This window comes from Canis lupus, chromosome 3, assembly GCF_003254725.2.
Source record: "Canis lupus dingo isolate Sandy chromosome 3, ASM325472v2, whole genome shotgun sequence".
Classification (NCBI taxonomy): Eukaryota; Metazoa; Chordata; class Mammalia; order Carnivora; family Canidae; genus Canis; species Canis lupus.
In genome coordinates, this window is record NC_064245.1 from 33,966,437 (window position 1) to 33,991,235 (window position 24,799).

The following is a 24,799-nucleotide window of genomic DNA, read 5'->3' on the forward strand; positions in this document are numbered from 1 at the left end:
GGAAAGACCTTTAATAATGATGGAAGAGTGAATGTCCTGAAGAGACAGGAAATATGGACAATTATTTTGAGGCAGTGAGGACACTCTTTGTGCTACAAAATGATCTGCTTAATGAAGAAATATAGTGGAAAATAAAACTGAAGTTAATTTGAGAAAATATTTTGGAGAAACTAAAATTCCCAGATGCATATTTGGACCTTTATAGGAAACAGTGAGCCATAGAAAATATTGAGTATGGGTTGACAGAGAGTGTCCATGCTGTGCCTCAGGAATCTGTGGATGGAATACAGGGCCAGGGATCTGGAGATGGGAAGGCCTACAATGAGGCTCTAACCCGGCTCAATGGCACATCATGCTAATGATCCACATATACATAAAATGTAGTATAAAACAATAATAGAATCTTTCAAACCTATGTCAAGGGAAGCTTTATTCCATTGATGATGTTGGGATGATTGGTTAGCTGTTTGCAGAGTAAAAATCAGTGTACATGCACACTTCATATTAAGCACTGAAATAATTATCAACCTAAAAGTAGGCTTGTGGTTAAACTTCTATTGTGAACTTATGTAAGCCTAAAAAACAAGTCTTAAAAATAACAAGGACTATAAGGGAAAGGAAGGAAACTGAGTGGGGAAAAATTAGAGTGGAAGACAAACCATGAGAGACTTCTAACTCTGGGAAACAAACAAAGGGTTGCAGAAGGGGAGGAGAGTGGGGGGCATGGGATGACTGGGTGATGGGCATTAAGGAGGGCGTTTGATGGACTGGCACTGGGTGTTATATGTTGGCAAACTTAACTTGAATTAAAAAATAAAAATTAAAAAAATTAAATATTAAAATAACAAGGAAAAAATGGAATGAATAAATTCTATATACAAAAAAAATTAAGTATTATATGTCCCCCACTCAAATCCATTACAGGCTTTAAAACAAACAACTGAGGGGATCCCCGGGTGGCGCAGCGGTTTAGCGCCTGCCTTTGGCCCAGGGCGCGATCCTGGAGACCCGGGATCTAATCCCACATCGGGCTCCCGGTGCATGGAGCCTGCTTCTCCCTCTGCCTATGTCTTTGCCTCTCTCTCTCTCTCTGTGTGACTATCATAAATAAATAAAAATTAAAAAAAAAACAACTGAGAAAATGCTTGAAGACAATACAAACAAGGAATAGTATCAAAAGAACTTGAATAAGTAAAAACAATAAGTGGAATAAAAAATGAGAAGAATGAATCAAATCATTATAAGATTACATACAGAGGAAAAACAAACATTTAGGAAGTATAAAATTAAAGATAGTGATTGAAAAGGACAAATTTTTCCCAAAAAAATTAGAGAAAGTTATTTTTAAGAAATATTATGGAACATTGTCATGTTTACAGGGTGAGATAGTTCTATAAAGTACTTATAGTAGTGTGTACACTCTTATGATTCTTTGGCAATGCAATTTAGCATTAAATATCAGAAGCCTAAACATTGGCCCAGCAATTCCTCTCTTGGCATATTCATCCTATGGAAATAAGTCCAAATACAGCAAAAGGACTAGTCAAAGATATTCCTAAGAATATTATTTACAGTTTTATAAAAATGGAAATAACCTAAATTTGTAGCATTCAGGAAAATGTATTTATAAACTTGAGTACATATGTGTATATTTGAAGGAAAATTTGGAAGAATTTTAAATTGTGTTTACAAATAATTTGAAATAAGTATGAAAATATTTATGCTCTGATGAGAGTATGCTGTATACATTTTATCGGAGCTACATAAAAAAAAATTATACACACACAGACAACTGGAGGAAATTTCACAGATTGTCAGCCTTTAGGTGCTTAGGCCTCTTAGGTAACTTATTTTCTCCCTTATATAATTCTGGCTGAAAATGGTTGATGCCAAAGTAGAAGCTTGGAGATAAAAGTCTTTCATCTTTAACATAGAGTAGTCATATGAGTGAATCAGATTGCTAAAGAAAAGTATATAGGGATAAAATCAAAGAGGACATGGAATAAAGTCTGGAGAATGCATATATATGGGTGCAGGGGGAGAATAGGAGCTTCTCGGTCTTGGAATAGAAAACGGTCAAGAGAAGCAAGGTACAACAATCTCAGGAAGGGAGCATCATCCATCAGTGACAGTGAGAGGGAAAGAGGCAAGGAAGTTGGTGATTAGAGAAAATCATTGAGTTTTCACTATTTGACCTTCCAGCAGCTTCATTAGAATATAGATCGGGAGCTGGGAGTTTTGGAACTGATAATGTGGATAATTATCAGGGACTGATAATGTGGACAGTTGAAGTGGGTAGGAGAAAATGTAGCCTACCCTTGCTTTGCTCTAAGAAAAGCAAAAGCAAACAGAGAAGTCAAATACAAAACTAAATGTGGCATGATTAATGAGTGGGCTGTTTTCTTATATCTGTGATGGTGGGGTTCCAAAAGTGTACTAAGTGGGCTGCACACATCAGATTAGCACTGGGACTCACAAGAAAGTGGACAAGGTGCTTTCTGAGGCTCTCCTTAATGTCTTTTTTGTAGTCAGAGTAGAGTATCACAGTGTACACTGCCACCTTCTGTAAGATTGGACTGGCTTCTGTGCCTCTCCAGAGTACCTCTGAGATGTCCTTAGAAGAGGATCAGTAATTCAAATATCTGTGTACAGTGTTGCTCTAGATGGGCTGAAGGGACTAAAAGCCATTTTGCCCAGTAAGACCTTGAGCCAAATCTCCCCTATTTACAAAGGAGAAGAAAACAGTCATTAATTAAACAATAAACAAGACACTTGGCATGGTTCTGTATTCTAAGCCAAAAATTTTCTCAGTATTTTCCCAGAGATAGTTCTCAGGTGAGCACTTGGCTTTAGAAGAGTACCCTCATTGTTTTCTTATAGACTGAAATGGACTCCTCGCCCAGTTCTTCTATAAATGCCATTAGGCAGACAGAAGCATATTGCATGGGCCACCCCTCAGTTCATGGGCTTTTCAAATGCATGCTGTTGAACCATGGAGGTCAAAGCAAACTCTTTTGTCTGCCATGCTTTTTCTTCAGTGTAATCTTTGTCTGTTTACCATAGGTGCCTATCCTCGGCTCTCACTGAGCTTTCGGTTGAAGAGAAACATTGGATACTTCATTCTCCAGACTTACATGCCCTCTATACTAATTACAATTCTCTCATGGGTGTCCTTCTGGATCAATTATGATGCATCTGCGGCTAGAGTTGCCCTTGGTATGTGCTATTTTAAAATGATATCTAAAATGTAAAGTAACCTTATCATTACAGTATTAAGGAAGTTCAAAGGCTATAGTTCAACTATAATTTGTTTACATCATGACCAGTCTTGCCCATACAGTTTTAATCTTGAAACAGTAGTTTCATGCACAATTCCCTTCATGTGTTAATTTAATTATAAGGCTTAAATGTGAATTTTCATGACTATGAAAGGGAAAATATGCTTGCCAAATATTTTTATAATAAAACTATTTTGACACTAATTTTAAAGCAAGGCTTAACATCTCCTGTTCAAAATTGTTCTGTGGCCCAGAAAAAAGACTTGATCAATTGGGCATTCATCTTTTTTAAGTCAGAAAAATAATCAAATATTATAACATATAATTGGAATTACACAATTTAATGAGCATTTAAATATGTGATTAGATTCTCAGTGATTCTCAAGAGCTCTAGAGATCTATACTGGCCACTGGTCATTTGGCAACTGGATTATTAGCTGATGTACAGTATATTTTATAGGTTCCAATAATATTTCTATTTTTATATTATTAAAGGAAGGCTTATATTTTTAAAAACATTATTCTCTATTCAGCTAATTATTATAAAGCTGCATGGACAAAATAATCATTTAAGTATATTTTAGATAAGTATAGAGCTGAAGAACAATCATCTAGTATATACCTTTTCTGGTAGGCTTGAATTCAATTCCTGAAAGCAAAATTATCAATAATACTTTTAAAAATTGATGGAAAATAATTATCAATACATTCACTGGTAAATTAGCTTACAGAGAACTATGACAATTTAGGGTTCCAGTTATCCTTCTTTTTTCCTTTTTTTTGTTCTTTTTTGTTTGTTTGTTTTGTTTGTTTTCCATCTTGTAATGGGACTTCAAGTTAATTGATACTTTTTTCCCCTAGGAAAATGTGTGTACATGTGTGTATGTGGATGTCTGGTTTAGACTCCTGGGTGGCTTGCAGAGTCATATTCAAGATTAGATTAACACATAGGGAATCAGGTAACTATTCCTAAAAGTGTTAGGTGAATATAAAGCTAATTTGAGAAGAAGAAAGTATAAAAAACTAAAAGTCCTAAATTGTTATATATTTTTAATGGATGTGGTAAGAAAAGCACCCCTAATAAAGATCTCCAGGATTCTTCTATGGCCTGTGGAAGTTACCCTGTAGCATTAGTCCTTTCTGTAAGTTTTGCCTCCGTTTTCTTTTTAATGCTACTAGATTACTCTTTGTTAAATTATTTTCTTTTCTTTGCACCTGGAAAAGCCCGACCTAAAGTGTATTTGAAGGGGAAGATCTAAGTTTTGCAGACCTGTTGGCTTCTACAATTTCAGAGTCTCTCTTTAAGAAAGAGAATATAAAATAAACAAATATAAAATTTCTAGGACCCCACCCCAAGCCTGAGTGAGGTCTATGCAGATAGAGACTTGAAGCTAAAGCTTCTTGAGTTTCACATTGAATTGGTGTTGGAAAATTTGTCATTATTGAGATAGAGAAAGATAAGCAGCAAAAAAACTATAATTATCTGGCATCAGTAGGAGTGAGGTGTACTGAAAATGTGAATTTCTAAAATTTCAAGATATACAAGTTCTATAGCTCCTTAATTGTAAAACACTGTCTTCCATAATATTAAATAATCTATCTGAAGTGAGTTGTAGTTAACCCAACCTCATTATAGTATATGAAAGTAGATTTCACTTTTTCTAACAGCACAACCTTATGATTATATACCTAAATCATTTTGTTGTGGCTTTGCGAGGACAAAGAAATGGTCTGCCCAGAGTTGCTTAGGCTTCACCACTAGAGGAATGCCAGGTTCTGACTGATGTCACAAGTCTGGGAGGCATATGTGAGTAAAGAGGCCAAAGTGAATGGGCATTTGCCAGTGTCAGGATGAACCTGAGGCCTGAGAGTCTTGAAGGCAGCTGTGCCCCTAGGGCCACAGTGTCTGAGTAGACAACAGTCCAACAGGTCCAGCTCTCAGTGTAGAATACCAGTGTGCTCACTCCCTTTCTTCCACCTTCTGCCTATGCACAACAGGATCTCCGATCCTGTCACCAGGTCACCTCCAATTACTTAAGGAAAAGTATGTCATAGGGTCATGAACACCAGATAACAGCAGCACAATAATCATTAAGAGCGAAATTTACCAAATACTCAGATGGCAGATTCTCTGCAAGGCTGTCAGTGGGGTTACTTTATCAAATGTTCTGCAGAATATGCATAGCACAATAAGCAATGTTATTGTTCCCATTTTACAGAGCAGGAAAATTAGGTACAGAGAAGCTACATAACTGGTACAAAGTGATATACTAAGAGTCAGAAGAACGATTTTAATACAGTTAATCTGACTCCCGGGTTCTTCCCCTTAACTGCTACAGGTGATCCCTATGGTGTCAATAACAGTACATGCAAGAGTTATTTTATCTATTACATTTCAAAAAATCAAGGATTAAAAAGAAAAAAACTAAGCAAGAATTATTACTATTATTATTATCAAGGGATCCCAGAATCTTTAAAATGCTAATGTGCTCTGTGCTTCTTTAAGAAGATACGGCCATGACTTGGGGGCTTTAATTGGAGAAATCCTTCTCCCCCCATCCCCGTTCCACCTGTCCTGTCTTGTACCACGCCTTTTAAAATGCTTTGAGTGCTGTTATCAGCATCCTTCCTGAATAACTGTACCATGATGACTGCACCTCATTTCTAAATGAGATCTTAGAGGTATAGGTCTGTGCAGAGGGGTGTTCAGCAAAGACATTCATGGAGTACCCTCTCTGGCTCAGGGCTCTGTTGGACATACAGCTGTCTGAGGTTGTCTCTCTATTGAGAACGGAAACACTGGTCCTTCAGAAAGCTGTGTCGCATTCTGTTCTCTTTGCTTCAGGGTTTTCTGCTTCTAATGATCAGGGGCTGATGCCCAGATCTGTTGAACTGTTAGTGTTACAAGCCATGAGACTGCAAAGTTCAGAGTTGTAATTAGATGGTCTTCCTCAAACCCTGAAGTCCACTTATCAGTGAATAATAGTACTGGCCTTTTTAAAAGGGAAAATTTAAACTAATTTAGGCCACATTATTTTGATCACAAACAAGAGAAATAAAGTATCTTTTGATTAAATCATGCAAATTATATTTTTATTTCATAGTCATCTTCACAAATGCAGTTTTTTCAAATACAATATTTTATTAGCATAATCTAAATAAATAATTTGATGCTAACAATTAGTAGAAATATTGAACAGATTGATCAGTGTACAAAGAACATGGAAAGCACCATTCAGTCATCTCCTGTACTGCAGTTGGATGGGTTCCCTTAGAAGGCAGAAGTTCAAAGCAAGACTGTGGCTGTAGTTCTCTTGCCAGAAAACTGGAAGCTACTAAATAATTTCTTTTTCGGTAATGATAATAATAAATATGATTATTAGTTGTTATTAGTGTTAACAATGCCAGTTACCATTTATTGAGATATCACCAGTGGTTGTCAGGCATCACATTTAGACTTCACAACAGCTCTAGACAATGGTGGGGACCCATCAAAGCTCAGATTATGCTTCTGAGAAGTGGCAGAGCTAGGCTTTTGGCCTGGGCCATGTGGCTATACCATCCAGGTCTGCGAATCACTACAATACAGCATCATTCACAATATTTAGATAGGAAGAAAAATGATACAAAGAATTAGTAAATGCACTGGCTTTTTAAACTTAGAGTTAATGTGAGCCCCAACAAAGCACTCACCCCAAAACCATACTGTTAAGAGAGTCCTTGAGCTGAGCTGATGGGTCTGAGCCAGGGTGCTCTCCCGTTTTCCTCGGGGCTGCTTTTACCACTGAGTGCCAGTGCTGGCTCTTATCCCTGTGTTCCTTCATCCCATTTCCCTGGACATTCACTGAGGCCTGTGTCATACATATCCACTCAAAACAGTCAGCTGGAGAGCCAAAGCAATAGCTAAACCAATGTGTTCAAGCTTTTCAAATATCTTTGGAAGGAAAAAAATTATGGGAGCAAAAATCACAAAATTTTTTAATAATGGTGAGAACACCTAATTTTGGAAAGTTTACATGGTGTTTTCACATTTATTTGTGAACTCTAATCATCTCATTGCCATTTTCAAATTTAAAAGTCCCCAGGTGCACATGAATGTTACTTTAAAGGAAAATCTTAAAATATACTGACTTATTCAATTTCCATATATTCCATAGCTATCATGGCTTGCAGTTACACACAAAAATAGTTCTTCAGTGCCTCAATTCCTTCCTCTACTTTTAATAGCAGTTTAGAGGTGAGTGGAAGGAGAGCACATGCTAGTGACAGAAGCCTGGGCTTTACTCCCTGCCCTCCAGATAGTCCTGAGCCAGTAGAGATCTGTGGTCTGAAGGTTCTCTCTGTGGGACACGCAGGATAAGGATGCCTACCTCCAGCAATAGGATAGGAATCTGGAAGGCATCAAACTAAGATGCTTAGCAAATACAAACCCTCCACTGGAGGTTGGATGAGATCTGGAGGTTCAAAGAAGTGCCTTTGGTGGGATCATATGTAGAGGCAGTATGGGCTCTGCCCTGTCTCTTGGGAACACTGACCTCTCTGGTCTGCACTGTCCCCTAGTCTCAGTGACATTGTGTTTTCAGGTTGTTATGGCTGAGGGACCATAGCTAATGCTCTCACTTTCAAAAGTCTCCATTTTGCAGGAAGGCATGACATAACGAAACGGAGGTGTTTCTATTGAGTCCTAGAAGACACAGCGGTAATTGCATTCAGTGGCACCAGTTGAATGGATAGAAAGGAGCTAACCCTTTGGAGCTGTCTTGCATCCTTGAAACTTCTTAATATTTTAAGAGAGAGCAAGTCAGCTATAGTAGTTATTGTCCCACAAAAAAAGTGAGCAATCCATATCCTTCCTGCATGTGTGGCTTCGCTCAGTTCAACAAACTCTAGTCAAGTCACTGGCATGTCCTCTCCTCTCTATCACTTCAGATTATCCAATATGAAATATTCGTATAGCAAAAAAAGTAGAATTGCAATATATGGTCCATGTGTGCTTTTAGCGACTAGACTTAACTCTGCTAGGAAAACAGATCATTCACACACTACTATCATCTAGACAAGTCAACATAATGACAGTTTTTTAAAAAAGGATCTGGTCAGCCCCCAGAGTATGGTGAGATTCTATAGTTTGAATAAAATCATTTGGCCTTGACTCTACCAAACATATTTTGAGAAGCTGGTATAGACTCTTAGTTGAGGAGGGAAAGGACTCTGTGAGATAGTGTGTCCTCAGGAGCTTCCCTGAAGTACTGAAGTAATAAGTTCCCTGAACTTCCCTGAAGTTTTTTTTTTTTAAATACAATTTTAATTATAATTCATTGATGTATGAAGAGTGGTTTACAATTAAATAACACTTTTGATTTTCATAGTTGAGTTTTTCTCATACTAATGTTGATTACTTTTCCAGTTCGTTTTTCAGAAATGAATTGTGCAACTTGATGAACATGCATACATTTTTATATTTTTGGAGGAGAGGGAAAAAAAGGCAAAAACCAGTTAAAAAAAGCAAATATACTTATTACATCTTAAAGATTTATACTTTACATGAAAGAAAATACCAAGACAATTGTTCTTTAAGAAATATAAAATTCTAACATAGTTGTGCAATATATACATTTTTATTTTGACTTTATCTGCCAAAATAAACCTGGTACAGATGAAACCATCTTTTTATATTTACATATGACTACATTTTCATTATTTAAGGTTTAAAGTTATTTTAAACTTTACCCTCATGTTTATCTTTTACCTCTAGATGTTTAGTCTCTAAAATTGTTTAAAATGGATCTGCATTAATGTACATGAAGGGCAGAGTCCTGAATAGTCATGGATGCAGGTATTTTCTGTGTGCAAACTGAAATAGCAAAGATGGGCCAGGGTGCTCAGTTTGAGGGATCTTGCTTTCTATTTAATGTCTTAACTGATGAGATTTTAAATATATTAACTTATAGCTGTATATCAGAATAGATAAATACATGAGCTCAGGACTGGATCATGTTCACTAACAGTTTTAAAAATCATTGCCTCATGCCCCTTGTTCATAAAGTATTGTAGTAAGAATTGTTTTCTTGTTGATAAAGTATTGTAGTAAAAATTGTTTTCTTGTAACAAGCAGGCTTACAGAACTCTCACTAATGGCCTTAGATGATCCTTTTCTTTGATTCTTCATAGATTGATTCTTCTTGGAAGCTTCTCATCCTGACACACACTGTTTTATGTTAGTTTCTGGGTTCATTTTCATTTCTTCCAACTTTCCTTTTCCACCTATACATCTCCATATATCCTCAATTCCTTCTCTCTACGAGCCAGGTGCCACTGGGTGGTGTACCAAGAGGGAGCAGAGATGTCAGCTTCCTGACCTGAGGTGTGACCTGCTGCCCACACAACACAGTTCATGCTCTATTACTTTATGATTGCCCAGTAATATTCAATCTGTCATCTCCAACTATTTCAAGCTGTTTGATAAATACAAAAGTGAAAAGTGAGGAATGGAGCTGCTAAGCTTCAGCCTCTCACCCTTCTGTTTCTTTTATAGGGATTACAACTGTGCTGACGATGACAACCATCAACACACATCTTCGGGAGACATTGCCCAAAATCCCCTATGTCAAAGCCATTGACATGTACCTCATGGGCTGCTTTGTCTTTGTATTTCTGGCCCTTCTGGAGTATGCCTTTGTCAACTACATTTTCTTTGGAAGAGGCCCTCAAAGGCAGAAGAAGCTTGCAGAAAAGACAGCCAAGGCAAAGAATGACCGTTCCAAGAGTGAAAGCAATCGGGTAGGCCCTCCACCAGCTTGACCACTCACCCATCATTCCTTTCACAGACCCATCCTGCCACCTACCACTCATCAGTCACTACAGTTACTTATGTGACCTTTAAGTAGGAGTTGTGTGGACTTTTGTTCATAACCTAAAATGTTGCCCCCTGCGAGTCACTGAATTTTATATAAAACCAAAATTAGTGCAGAAGCTGGAGAAGCCACAAGCTTCTAGTTTCCTATGAAAAGAACAGATTATGTGAATACCATGTGGGATGTTAGCCCTAAACCTGACATGTAAAAGCATGTTTCCAAAATGTTGCAATATTCCTTTAGTAATAAAACTACAAATTTGATTGTCTAGGATGCCACTGTTCTTTTACAGTGTTAGTAGACCCCTCTCTCATCCACCCTCTATCTGGCATAGTCCCCAAGGTCCTTAGGGCAAAGCAGGAGCAGTGCTCTGTCCAAGGGATCTCATAGATATGCCCTGGTCCTATCCCCTGCCAGATGTGCTCACAAAAAGTCAGAGCCTGGCAGACCCAGGCTTTAGGAAGCCTTTGGGCTATACACTCTAAAAGAGACCGTAAATTAGGTCCACCCTCTCCAGTCCAGCTTAGCATCCTTACATCCTTCCAGTTACAAAGTAATTTTGCAACTACATGTCATTTCAGTTTATTTTTTAATAATATATATCATTGTAATTAAACAGTACTTTAATGAAAGGACATTATAGTTTCTATATAATTTCTGTCTTTATCTTTCTACCTCTTGCACTCCATCAAGTTCTCAAAAATATATTTCTCCCTGCTTATGTGCTTGCTCCTATATTTCTTTATTATTTAATTCTTCTTGCTAAATTTACTTATTTCTCAAGTCTGTGGTTTTTCCTTGCCTTCTCTCATGCTCTTAATGCATGTCATGGGTCTGTTCCTTAGAGGAATACAGCAGCTCCTTAAAGTATTTGCTGTGTCCATAGACCACTGGTGGCCCAGAATAGGTTGACAAACATTCATGAATGAATACAGGCAGTTAAATGAATGTAAATGGCTCCCCTCCTTTCAGCAAAACATAAATAGAGTTGGCAGAGAAGCCCAGGATCTGTGAAGAAAATCAGGCTTCCACAAGCAAAATTACCCTGAACTTCTTACTGGAAAATATACTTAGTACCACACTGTTATGTTCCTAAGTAAGTCTGCATCCTACTATGAATACACAATATGCTTTGGTCACACTATTTCCAAGGAAACTAGAATTCATTACATCATTATTGTTTCCATCACATAGATATACAGATACACATACAATGCTGTTTTTTTCCAAATTCCCTCATAACTTAAACAGATTATAAATTTGTTTCCTTTCTTCTAAATGATATGATTTAGAACAGTCAAATTGTTGTGCTACAGAAATACCTTTTAGAGTGTGAAGCTTAAAATTAAAAGCAAAAACAGAAACACCTCTAACATGCACAGAGATAAGTAGGAGAATGTGAAAAATATTTTATGTCAGATATTATATTATAAATCAGGTGTAGAGGAAAATTTATTCACAAGGCCATTTTTATTGTTTCCCTGAAAAATTGTTTCTATGTTTTCCCAACAGCTTTGTTAAAGCCTTTACATGTTCCTATTTTTAAAAATCTGTAATTGTAGATCAGCTGTTAAGGTCTGAAGTTGATATACAGGTGCATAGATACTAGTTTTAAAAGCATATTTTATATCCTTAAAGATAAGCATTAAAAATTATTTAACTGGGGGGATCCCTGGGTGGCTCAGTGGTTTAGCGCCTGCCTTTGGCCCAGGGCGTGATCCTGGAGTCCCGGGATCGAGTCCCATGTCGGGTCCTGGCATGGAGCTTGCTTCTCCCTCTGCCTGTGTCTCTGCCTCTCTCTCTCTCTCTCTCTCTCTCTCTGTCTATCATGAATAAATAAAATCTTAAAAAAAAACCTAGCAGTCTGTTAAAAAAATTATTTCTGACCCACATCTAAGAATATAGTGATAATTTTTAGATGGGAATGAATCTCCCAAAAAGCTCATGTCATGTGATGTGTATGAGTTAAGGGAAAGTGAGAAAAGAATCACAAACTTCATGCAAAACATAAATGGTACTATGCACTGGCCAACACCTTCAAGAATTCTTTGTAATTATAATTATTTACTCATTCACTTTCAGTGATATCTTTCAGGATTGTTAGTGTGGCCATCAACAGCCTCAGGGAACCCCATCTGCTTTATAGATGGGAGCTCTGAAGCTGGGAGGGCTCCACCTGTCCTTGGACTGATGGAGGACACTGGGCTGGTCACAGGGATTTGCTCTGTCATAATCTTTCTGAGGTCACCTTTGTTATTTTATAAGGGATGTCAGAGTGGTAACCTCAGGGGCTCTGCAGGCCAGCAAGGGGGATCTGTGCCACCAATGACTATCTTTGGGATGATGGTGTTATTGACCTTACTATAAAATCTTAAGTATATTTTCCTTATATTCAGTAGTTTTACACTATTTTAACTTAGTGGTTAATGAATGCTCAAATGTTCACATATTCACTTAGTTTCTCCTCAGACTAGTGGTGCAATGTAAATCATGACTTTATTTGTGCACGACCTCCTTTGCTTTCCTGAATTGCTTCTATACTCAAAAGTTAGCCTTTGATTATGATTCATGTATTATGGTTCCTATCCTTTGATAGTTTTCAACTGACTAATTGATATTTGAATTTCATGAAGTGGCAGAAAGTTGTAATTCCTGCCAAGGAATCAGAGCAGCAGATTTGACATCATTCCCTTTCTAAAGAATAAGAGTTCTTTCCTCATATGATAAATACTTTTTAAAATTTTTCTAATAGAATATTTTACTTACATAGAAGCTTGAAAGTAATTAGAGAATGAGTATTGATTAAATGCCAATCTGGTGACAAATTCTAGAAAAAATGAAAACCCCTTTGTGACATATTCTGCATGAGATGTTTTCCACCTTTGAATATTTGTGCTTGTCAAGGTTATAGAACAGGAAGAAAGACTATATTCAAATCATTTATTCTAATTATATTGTAAATATGAGACAAACTTCAAAATATGAAGTATTCATGAAATGCCTTATTTTTTTTTTCATGAAATGCTTTAAAAAATGCAAGTCGTCATCTGTCATTCTATACAGGGCATTTCAGTCTTGTGTTTCACCAACATTACTTACACCTGTTTTAAGATTTAAATTTAAGATATTCAGAAGATATTAGCATCTTTTGAAGACATATTTGTTTAAAATGTTTGGTTTCTACAATTTAACACATTTTGATGATGCTTTAATTATTTTAGAAAAAAATCTCATAATTTTGTTGGAAATTTTCTACACATTGGCTCACTTTTAAATAAAAATTATGTTACTATAGAACTATAAGTCAAAAGCATCCAAACTAATTTACACTAAGCTCTTATTAGCCAATATATGTTGAAGTTCCTTTCAACATTATTTTTTTCACCCACTCTGAAATAGAAATCATGAAAAATAGTATTGGTTCTTGAGACCTATACCTTACATGAGCTGTGTCCTGAAACAGTGGCAAGGTAGTCTTAAATGTCCAAAGTACCCAAGAGCACTATGATTTTGTAAATTACTGATGATATTGGGATTGGTTTCCCTTCAGGTTAGATGTACTTCACTAGAGTCAAGCACACAGACTTAGATCTCTGCCCTCATGAAGTCTTTCCCCAAATGCAGAGCACTGGCCTCAAGGGACTTGAGAAGACAGGATATTAATTCATACAAATTTGTCATTAATTCTTGAAAAATCAACTCAACATTCATTTGACCTTATTTCTTATATTTTCTCTATTCTCCCTCTGTGCTTCCTAAAATAACTATCATTATCATCTCTTTGCCTTGGATTCTCTCTTTCCAGAATCTCTTTCTTCTTTGTCCACACCTTTCCCTTCTTCAAGACTTAAACCAGATGTTCTCCATGACATTGTCCCTGATTTTTGTTTCTACCTCTTGTTTCCATCATGCCTCTGTCACTCCCTTCTTCAAGAAGTTGGTTTTGTCCGTGTTCTCCCAACTTGCATGGCACATGCTTTGCACTTGTAAAATGGCATGTTGCATTGCATGTGGCCACCACGCCTTCTTTGCTAAACAGCATTTGATTCTTTGCATCTACCAAAATATCCACACCATGGCTCAGAGGTGGTAAATGCTCATGGAATGTGTGTCCATGAATGAGTGGTATTTGTTATCAGAATACCATGTTCTGCTGAGGTGGTGTGTTTTTTCACTTTAGAAGGGGAAGGTTCTTAAATGCATCTTTTTAAAGCCAGGTGAAGCTAAACATTAGAACCATTGACATTGATCAGAATTAGCCTGTCACAAAATATTCCCCTCCTTTTCTTTAAAAAAAAGACTTGTCTTCATTTTGGTATTCCATTCTACAAAGTCATTGTTTATAATCTCTAGATTTTAATTAAAGGAGCTTCTCATATGGCACTTTTATAACTAAAAAAGAGACAGTATTGTTGGCATGTATATAAAAATGTGCTTAAGGTTCATTGTGCAGTAATTTTTTTAATGTGCTTTTGATTACTTGAAACTCTCACCTGCTAGACCTCTTAAGAGTAAGGATATTTTCTTATTCCCCTACTATGGTCTCTCACCTAGCACAGGGCATGGTACAGAGCAGATATACAGTAGTATCCCAAGAGTCTGGACACTTCATGTACATGTCTCCAATGATGTATCCACCTTCCTATGTGGACCACTGGGCTTTTTAACTCATGCTTTTGTTGGATATAAAATATTACAGAAAATGGAGAGAACATTTTTTAGAGCTAACTGATGTTTTCTTTTTTTTACCTTTAGGAAAATAATTTCAGTCCTTTGAGATTCTAATTAATATATGGTAAATCATTTATTATTATTTGTAAGTATGAATTCCACATGACAACTTAAAAAAATCAAGAACCTTCCACCTTTGGTTATTCTCTGACTTGACTTTAGATAAATTTTGTTTTAAATATATCCACTTGGGATCCCTGGGTGGCGCAGCGGTTTGGCGCCTGCCTTTGGCCCAGGGCGCGATCCTGGAGACCCGGGATCGAATCCCACGTCGGGCTCCCAGTGCATGGAGCCTGCTTCTCCCTCTGCCTGTGTCTCTGCCTCTCTCTCTCTCTCTGTGACTATCATAAATAAATAAAAATAAAAAAAAAAATTAAATATATCCACTTGCTATTTAAGAAAGTCTATGTAAAATATTGGTCAGTTAAATAAAATCTAATTGAGCTAATTTGCTAAATGATCTGTTTGTTAAATCTCCTTATATGATAACTTAATCTATTTTTGTCATGATTCAAAAACAAATATTTAGTGGAGTATCACACCTATTCGTTGCAGTACTAAAATACTCCAATTGACTCTTTCTCTAGAAAAAGATTCCCAAGTGAGCCAGGCAGCTTATTCACCAACCTGTTCTTGCCTATGTGGCATAAAGCATGATGGAAGATGCTGGAGAGAGATAAAGACTACTAAGAGGGCTCTCTCCTCTAGAACCCTGCTTTTAATTTTCCTTTGTATAAAGACCGTTCAGGTGACCCCATGGTGCTCTCCTCTCTGCTGACTTAGGAGCTAGCTGCCCATAGCTTTCAAAGCAGGTTCAAATCATCCCTTCCCTAGGGACAGTGACTACCAGTGCAGAAGACATGCTCCTGCCCACTCCCTTGCTGGCCTTTCCTTTGTTGCCCCCTCCCTGTTCAGCCATACCTTAATGTGTGTCTCAGGGTTCTCCTTCCACAGCCTTTTCTTACATTGAGAGACTAACTCCCAAACCACTGGATGCTTCACTGATCCATAAGACAGGCAAACAGACTTTTTTTTTTTTTTTTTGGTATGAGTTTTCCTACTAACCATTCCAGGACAAGAGAACAACAAAAGAAGAGATATAGAACACATGTTCCAAATTCTTACAAAGGTCTAGCATTTCCTGGTACTTTTGAGATACACATCCCATTTGAATTTTTCCCTCTAGTGGATTAAGAAACAAAAACAAAAAGCAGAACTCACATTCTGTTAATACTCTGTCGCTACCTCCAGGAGTGGGACTCCATGAAGGGCCTTCTCCCCAGTATCTGTGGTGTTTTCTTAGTCCATTTGCATCTCCTAGTATCCTCAGGCTGGCTGGCTCCCAATCTAAGGAGACCATAGGTCTTCATAGTCCCTCCCCACTGTGGCGCTGCTCACCCTACAATTCAGAGGCAGCATCACTGAAGAAAACTGAACACAGCCCAGGCTAATGTGTGCTTGCTACTGGTACCCCACCCACCTGAGCCCCACATGGATGGCGTCAGTGTTCTGCAGAGAGCTAGGGAAGGGCCAGGAGGCCAGGTGGGAGCAGAGTGGCAGGCTACTCTCTCTCCACTCCTTTCCCACCTTCTTCATTGAGAAGATACAGAAATGAATGATGATGGCAGAGCAGCACTGCTCTGTGAACACAACAGGTTGGGAGTCCTGGGATTTTTTGCAGTGGCCAGAGGGGAGCCTTGCTTACAGCCTCTTGGCATTTTGCCTCCAGACCGCCCTAAAGGAAACAGAAGGAGTGGAGTGTACTACCAACAGAGGTCTACCTCCTTACTTCCTCCTCTCAAATGCATCTTCTACTCTTTACTCTGTAGCTTGGGTTGTAGTTCAGAAGAATGTCACTTTTCTACGTAGAAATCACTGTTACTTTTTACTACTTGCAAGGTAAAATTGACATTCCTTAAATGCAACATACAGAAACCCTTACTGGCTTGACTCTTCATCAAGGAGTATATTTTCTTATTTTAAGAAAGAGGGAAATGACAGTGATATGAATGACTATCAACCTTGAGCTTGGCACGTGCCAGGATCCCTTCTCTTCAAAATCCCACTCAGCTAGTTTGCCTTTCTCAAACACTTTAGACATTTTTCAAGCCTTTGTTTATGACTTTTTTTCCTTCTTTTTGCTGAAAAAATGTCTACTCGTTCTTTGAGGCCCAACTCAAATGCATTTTTCCTCTGAAATCTGTCTTTCCTCTGTAGTAGTTTTAATTGCTACCACAACAAATTCTTACAAATGCAGCCACTGAAAAAAAAAAAACACCTAGTTCTGTTGGTCAGAAATCCAGTGCAATGGGGCTTAGCTGGGTTCTCTGCTGAGAGTCTCAGGATGCTGAAATCAGGGTGTCAGTGGGGCTGTGTTCCCTTCTGGAGGCTCTGGGGATAGACCTCTCTCGAGGCTGTTACAGGTTGTTGACCACAGTTTCTTGTGATTGTAGGACTGAGACCCTTGTGCCCTGCTAGCTGTCAGCTGGGGCCAGTATTTGCTCCTAGCAAATGCCCCATTTCTTCCTATACTTTATCCGCAGTGCCCTCTCTCAATAGTGAATCCAGTTCTCATGGCACAAATTCTTCTGCTCTCACCTTCTGCCACATCTTTCACTCTTGCTTCCAGCTGAAGAGTATCTTCTACTTTCTAGGGCTCATGTGATGATATTGGGCTAGCCCACCTGAGTAATCCAGGCTAACCACCCTATTGTAAAGTTCATAAGCTTAAATATATTTGCAGTGCCCTTTTTGCATGTAAGGTGACATATTCACAGGTCTGAGGAGTAAGGGGTGACATCCTAATGACCATACCTCTCCTTCCCCAAGCATAATTGAACTGTACTCCTAAACCATGGGGTAGATACCCCCGAATCTGTTTTGGTGCCTTTGTGCCAGAGCCTGAGTGGCCCCCAGATTTTTGCAGCCCTTCCTGAGTTTGGGCTACCTCAGTGTCTGGGGGTCACCCCACCTGTGATCTTGGCACTGGTTAGAGGTCTGCACAGGCACCTGCATTTTCTGAGTTGGGAATTTTCTCTCCCCACCTCACCTTCTTCATATCTAGCATAATGCCTTTAATGAAACTAAGAAATATATAGAAGATGAACACACAAATTAATATGTTAATAAATTATTTCTCCACAAAATAACTAATTTTGTGAAAGTTTCATGGAAGAAGCCATAGGCACTTAATCTAGTTCTAGAAGAAAGGGTAGGCTTTCCACAGACAAAGAGGGCAAGGAAGATGGCCTTTTAGGCAAAGGAGGAAAGATAGGTGGGGAAGCATAAAGCATCCTGGAGAGCAGTGAGACCTAGCGAAGTGTAGAATGGTCTGTGTGGCCCTGAGAGGGGTTGGCACTGCTCAGAGAGGGGATTACAGACCACTTAGAAAGGGCTCCAGGGGCCTGGTGGGGGTCCCTTGCCTCAGGCATGCTCCATGGAGGTTTCATGGCAGACCAACATATAAGCAAATAGACCATTGACAGCATCATGAAAGGTGTGAAGCTGTATTTAGCACAGAATAAAATGTTATTTTAAAGTTTGACTCCAATGTGGGAGAGAACTGTAGTCTATCTTAAATACAATCTTTAAAAAAGAAGGCCTCACAGACCAGGATTGGGCAAGAAGACCATACTTGGGCAGGAGTCTGTATCTAACCCATCAAAGTCATCAGGAGTGTCCATTCATCACGGGAGTATTTGCTTATTTCTCCACAGTAATGTGAATATCTTTGTAGAGTCAGAAAAGGGGACAAGCTGACTTCTAAAGAAGAATGAGAGAGTATAGTTTCTATACAATGTCCAGTTGTGAAAAATGATTGAAATACCTAAGTTAACATCTTGAAAGGAATTTGTACTTTAATTTTGTCTTCTGTAAAAACTTGTATCCATAATAGGAAATTTCAATTTTAAAAAGCCCCTTTATTTAACCTAATCTCCTATGTGAGAATTTTTAAATCGGGGAAATAAAATCTATATAAACTGTAGTTAAGCCTTCAAAATGACATTTTCCATGAAAACAGTGCTGGGTTTGGTGATGTGCAATTTCTCATAATGTATGTGACATGATTGTGTGATATAATTATGTGCTGGGTCTGTATATCAAAATTAGAGTAATGGCATACTAGCTGTGTAATGATGCATATTTTTTTCAATTAGGTGGATGCTCATGGAAATATTCTATTAACATCACTGGAGGTTCACAATGAAATGAATGAGGTCACAGGCAGTGTTGGTGATACCAGGAATTCAGCACGACCCTTTGACAACTCAGGAATCCAGTACAGGAAACAGAGCATGCCTAGGGAAGGGCATGGGCGACACATGGGGGACAGAAGCATCCCGCACAAGAAGACCCACCTACGGAGGAGGTCTTCACAGCTCAAAATTAAAATCCCTGATCTAACCGATGTGAATGCCATAGACAGATGGTCCAGGATCGTGTTTCCATTCACTTTTTCTCTTTTCAACTTAGTTTACTGGCTGTACTATGTTAACTGAGTGACTGTACTTCATTTTTCAAAGACTTCATTTAACACTGAGTGAAATATTACTCTGCCTGTCAAGTTTTTATACCTGTACACACACAGACACACACACACAGACACACATATATACATACGCAATTGTATATATATGTGAACTTTCTCAGCATATATATAAAATACACGTGTATATGAGGATGTATGTGTATATGTTTATACACACAGGTGTAAGTACCCACGTGTATGTAAAACAAATACACATACATATATACATTTTGCAGCTATGGACAACACAGGATGTATATTAAAGAAAGTCATAGTTTTTTCTTTTTTAATTGAAAGGGACAAGCATCGTCTAAATATTATGCCTTGAGAATGAGGGTGTGAAACACAATATCATCTCAAAATGTGTCGTTTATTATCATAAGTTAGATGTTTTAGTTTAAAAATCAGAAAAATACTCTTAGTTAATCTTCAAAAACTCATACAGTGATATTGCTAGTTTAAAATGAGTCACATACTTCATATCCTTTCTGTTCACTAAGCGAAGGCTTTTCAGCTTTCTTGGTGATGAGATTCGCTTTCATCGGGCATACATTTTCTGTAGATAAAGTGAGCCACTGGTGTGTGCTCACCTGTCGTCTTAAGCATAGATAGATCCCACATTGATATCTGAACGCCCATCTTTTGAAAACCCATTGGGAATGGATGGCATATCATTGTAAGTACTTTGATGTACAGTGTATTTTTTTGTTCACTTGGAGTGGATCCAGCTTACCTGTCATGCAGGAACACAGTGGCATGTTTTGGCAATGTTTAGTTGACATTTCAATCACTGAAAATGTGCTCCACATCTTGGATGGATTTCTAGGCCTGATATCTAACAGAAAGCATAGACGTCTCAGGTTATTTGTTACTCTAAGGTAAAACCATCTAGGATGATTTTCCCCCTTGTCTTTATGTTATCAATCACTCTTACAACATTGTATGTTAATATAAAATATATTTGCATAACATGCATATATATGTATATTTACCAAGATTTTATTTCTTAATGCTTGCTATCATGGCAGCATGCGATGTCATATTTTCCTTTACGTGATGTAACTACTTTCTGTTATCTAGAATTAAGATTGAAGCTTAAAACACCTTTACTCTTCAATTTCAGAAACCAAGAAACATCTTCATATCTTTATTTCTGTATCTGATATATTTCATAAGCACATCCAACTACTCCTAGTTTAACTAGGATGTTGCAGGAACATGACCAGTACACACCACGCATCACCTAGTGACCCATGACCGTTCTCTTGAGGCAAAGGAGAGCAACCTGACAACAAACACAGTCACTTTTGGTTCCTTCTGATCCACAGCCTCATCAGTATTTGGACTTTTTAAAGCTCGTAGAAACAAGACAAGGTGCACCGGTTTCATAGACGCAACCTTAACTTACTATTTAGATGAGATCTTTCTAAAGAAAAAAAAAAAGAGATGATATATTTTTTGTAAACAATATTTCTATCACAGGCCTCCATAAACTGAAATGACTACAGTTGTGCAAACAGATGTCACAGTGAAGTTAAGCATTTGGAGAAAAAAAACCTAAATATTCAGGAAAGAACTGCTAAATTAATACTTTATTCCAACATGCCACATATGCCTCACCCTCTCTGTTCTAAACCAATTACCAAAATCTCACCCAGTACTCAGCTGGCACCAGTTTTCTCCATGTAGATAGAGACACCACCTTCCCTAAGGATGCATGTAGTGTGGGCTATCACCATAAGCTGACCACTACTTGATTTTTCTTTGCCAGCCATAACAACCTTTAATTTGTGGGAATCTGTCACAGTTCAATAACCACTGTCAGGTAAAACATAACCCACAAAATCTCATACTAGAAACAATGACCAGTTTTATACCCTTTCCCTTCCTTCATTGTGACCTTTCTTCAACATCTTCTACCTACTGATCTCTGGTTTTATTTTTATCTGGAGACTAGCCAGTGATTTCTTGGTCTTGGGCTTTTCTCTGACAATCTTTTTTCATGGGTAACAATGAGGGATCCTAAAAGTTAAACAGATTGGGAAAAACCTTGTAAGTGGCCTTATCATTGTTAACATGTTAAAGAAAAAAAAGACATTTATGAAGACCTTATCCCTTTCAATACTTCAGGTATCTTTTTCTGTATCTAGTTATTCAAGGAGTGAGCTCCACATGCAGAAGAGAGACCCCAAAATGCAAATGAACATGGATAAAAGCAGTCAATGGTTGATTTAAGTGTGCAATTTATACTATTTTGAACTGTGACATTAATTCTTTCTGGGAGAAAAATGACTCAAAACATTTTTGATGCATAGTTGAGGTACCCAGAGACCCCATGGGGCTCAGAAGAGCTGCAGTCTACTTACCAAGGTTTTCTGGATATAAATTTGCATGGTATAGTCATAATAGCTTTTGAGCTTTTTATATGCATTTGGCACCAAGACTGGGATCCACCACTTTGTAGACACTGCGATGAAGTTAACATAATAGCTATACTATAAATAGTGTTTGTAACTACACACATACACACACACAAAAATACATATATTCTGTAAAAAAAAAAAGAAACAACTTTTTAAGATTCTTGGGTATGTGTTTGCTTTACTCCATTTCAGAAGAAAATTACTTTTCTTCTAATAAAATTATTTTGTAGCTTCTCCATTTTTAAAAGTTGTGAGAAATATTGAGAAGTAGAACTCTGTGCTGACAGAAGAGAGTTGAGTTTGGTTCTCTGTTCTGTTACTATGACCTCTCATTACTCCACAGTAGTTACTGGAACCAGTGAGCAAACCGTATTGATGAATTCTGAACCCGGACCTCTGACATTAATGTGAGGTAGCTGTTACCCACGTCCAGATATCTTGAGTAAGGAGAAAAAAGTTGAATTTGGAATATAATGATATTTCTTTCTCAACAACTGTGCGTAATAAAAAGTTAATTTTCTATGTAGTCCTGTCTTTCCAAAATGCTTCACAGGGGCTTAAAATGTACAGAAGTATCTTGCTCTGTCAATTTGTTATTACCCATATTCAGATATACTTGAGACAACTCAAGAGCCCTACTACATAAGTCCCTACAGAGAAAGACTGAAATGACTTGAGTAATCTTTAAAACAAGTGTTATTCTTGTTCACCGACCCCAGGACTGTAGAGGGGTTTCATTGTCTATACCATGAGACATTCATTTCCCCCAAAATCATAAAAGAACTAGAAAGTATGTCCTGATACTATTCCTGTTAGGTCTGAAGATTACATGTACATCTGCAATATCATGCGTTTTTAATGCCAGCATCCAGATCTTTTGACATATTTAGTCATTCACATTAAAGGCACTTTTCCCCTATGCAGCTTTGGAATTAACATTTTCACCTAGGAGATATCTCAGAAGTGATGCCACACACATTTGGGACTGGTTTTAAGGGGACAGGCACATGGCAGCTGTAGGTGTTCCTTTGAAGCATCTAGTAGATAACCCCGTTGGATGTTAGTCCCACTATGGTATGTTCGAAAAAAAAATATGTCCAACTTTGAATCTCCTGGCTTGAAATTATAAACCACTTAATAATTCTTACTTAATGCTCTACCCAAAGACAAGTTCATATTTCTGGCCATTTTTATGTAAGCAAAAGTGAACAATTGGTGAAATATCTTTTTACTCGTGGAATTGACTCTGGCTCTAATCCATATGAGCCATCAGTCAGAGTGACATTGAATCATGGGGCAAAGAGCTGCCCAGGTGGACTAAATTTTCCCAGGACACTAGCTAGTGTGCCTTGGATCAATTACCTCTTCTACTGCATTGAAAGGTGCCATGTTTTCCAAAATGCTCAATTCCCAACACCTGGGTAAACAGTGACCTCCCAGAGAGTGGCTCACATAACAGGCCTCTCCCTAGGGTGAGCCCCATAAACATGTTTTATCATTTTTGTCTCATATTTTTACTTCACAAGTCAGTGAGTGTGTTCAAGGTAAGTACAGGATTATTCTAGTAAGAATAGGCGATTGCTGCCATGATCAATTCCCATATTAATTTCATTTCATTGTAAAGATAAAACCCAATTTTGCTTAAGCACATTGATGTAATTTTTGGTATTATTTGACATGAAAAAAACAGCAAAATTGAGTGATAGATACAATATGAAACTTGTTGATGAATGAATTCAAATTTATTAAAAAAGAACTAACTGACTTAAATATGAAGACTGGTTTTTTTCTTCCTTGACTATGTTTTGATGAAGTGGTGTGCTTATTTTAATTCCAGATATTTTTAGATGCACATGCCCATTCAGGTTACTTGGAAAAGTCAAAAGAAATAAGCTCAAAGCTGACAGTATGTGAGAACAACTGAACCATGAAGTTTCTTTAAAAATCATGATTTATTTTGAACTTCAAAAGACATCTAGACACACAGAGATCCAGCCTGTTCCTGTCTTCAAATAAGTGTTTAAAGAGAGAAATATTTTTATATTTAAGACCAGGGGCAAAACTTACCAATAACCTCTGGCAGAGGTGGTGGTATTGGTCCTTACCCTTTAGGTTTTCAGTACTAAAAGGCAATTTCCCTTGTTTTCTCTCCAGTGAAAAAGTAGCAAGCAATGTTTGAATGAATGAATGAATGGATGAATGAATGAATCCTCAGACACCTCAAGCCTGGTAGAACTTTTTTTTTTAAGATTTTATTTATTCATCAGAGACAGAGAGAGAGAGAGAGGCAGAGACACAGGCATAGAAGTAGGCTCCTTTCAGGGAGCCCGACGTGGGACTTGACCCCACGTCTCCAGGATCACGCCCTGAGCTGGAGGCAGATGCTCAACCACTGAGCCACCCAGGCGTCCCCCAGGTAGAACATTTATCGAGAAATACATCTGTAGGCTCCCAGAAAGGCTGCTGGCTCACCTGGAAATACCTTAAAACTAAAATTCCCCACTGTGGTTATCAGTCTTACAGAATGTCCTCAGCCAGTTAGTATACCCACACATTTATCTACTCTAAGCAAAATAATAAAATTCTTCAGTAATTCTTTATGGGGCCTGTTAACATTCTTTTTTCATTTGTTTTTATATTCCTTTTTTTATGAAAATACAAATCATTTTATTTTTTTTTCAGCTGATGTTGATCTATTTGGCTAAATGCAGTTATTCTTCAGAGCTCATATAACAAAACAAAATTTCAAACTATGAAATGAGGTTCCCAGTATTTTAGAAATTGCCTGGACTGTTGACTCCCACTGCTTGTTTTTTTATTTTTTTTATTTTTTTAAATTTTTAATAATTTATTTTTTATTGCTGTTCAATTTGCCAACATACAGAATAACACCCAGTGCTCATTCCGTCAAGTGCCCCCCAAAGTGCTCGTCACCCAGTCACCCCCACCCCCAGCCTCCTCCCCTTCCACCCCTAGTTCATTTCC

At 37.7% G+C, this 24,799-nt stretch overlaps 1 protein-coding gene across 5 annotated transcripts in view; it reads left to right on the forward strand.

Moving 5' to 3' along the window:
- GABRB3 (gamma-aminobutyric acid type A receptor subunit beta3) overlaps window positions 1-23,584 on the forward strand; it is a 226,065-nt gene extending 202,481 nt beyond the window's left edge. For all 5 annotated transcript variants that reach the window (XM_035714122.2, XM_025437407.3, XM_035714121.2 and 2 more), the window contains 3 exons: window positions 3,064-3,216; window positions 9,814-10,058; window positions 19,021-23,584. In XM_035714122.2, coding sequence (XP_035570015.1) covers window positions 3,064-3,216; window positions 9,814-10,058; window positions 19,021-19,362 — 740 coding nt within the window. In that variant the 3' untranslated portion in view covers window positions 19,363-23,584. The remainder of the gene's footprint in view (window positions 1-3,063; window positions 3,217-9,813; window positions 10,059-19,020) is intronic.
- The last annotated feature ends 1,215 nt before the right edge of the window (window positions 23,585-24,799 follow it).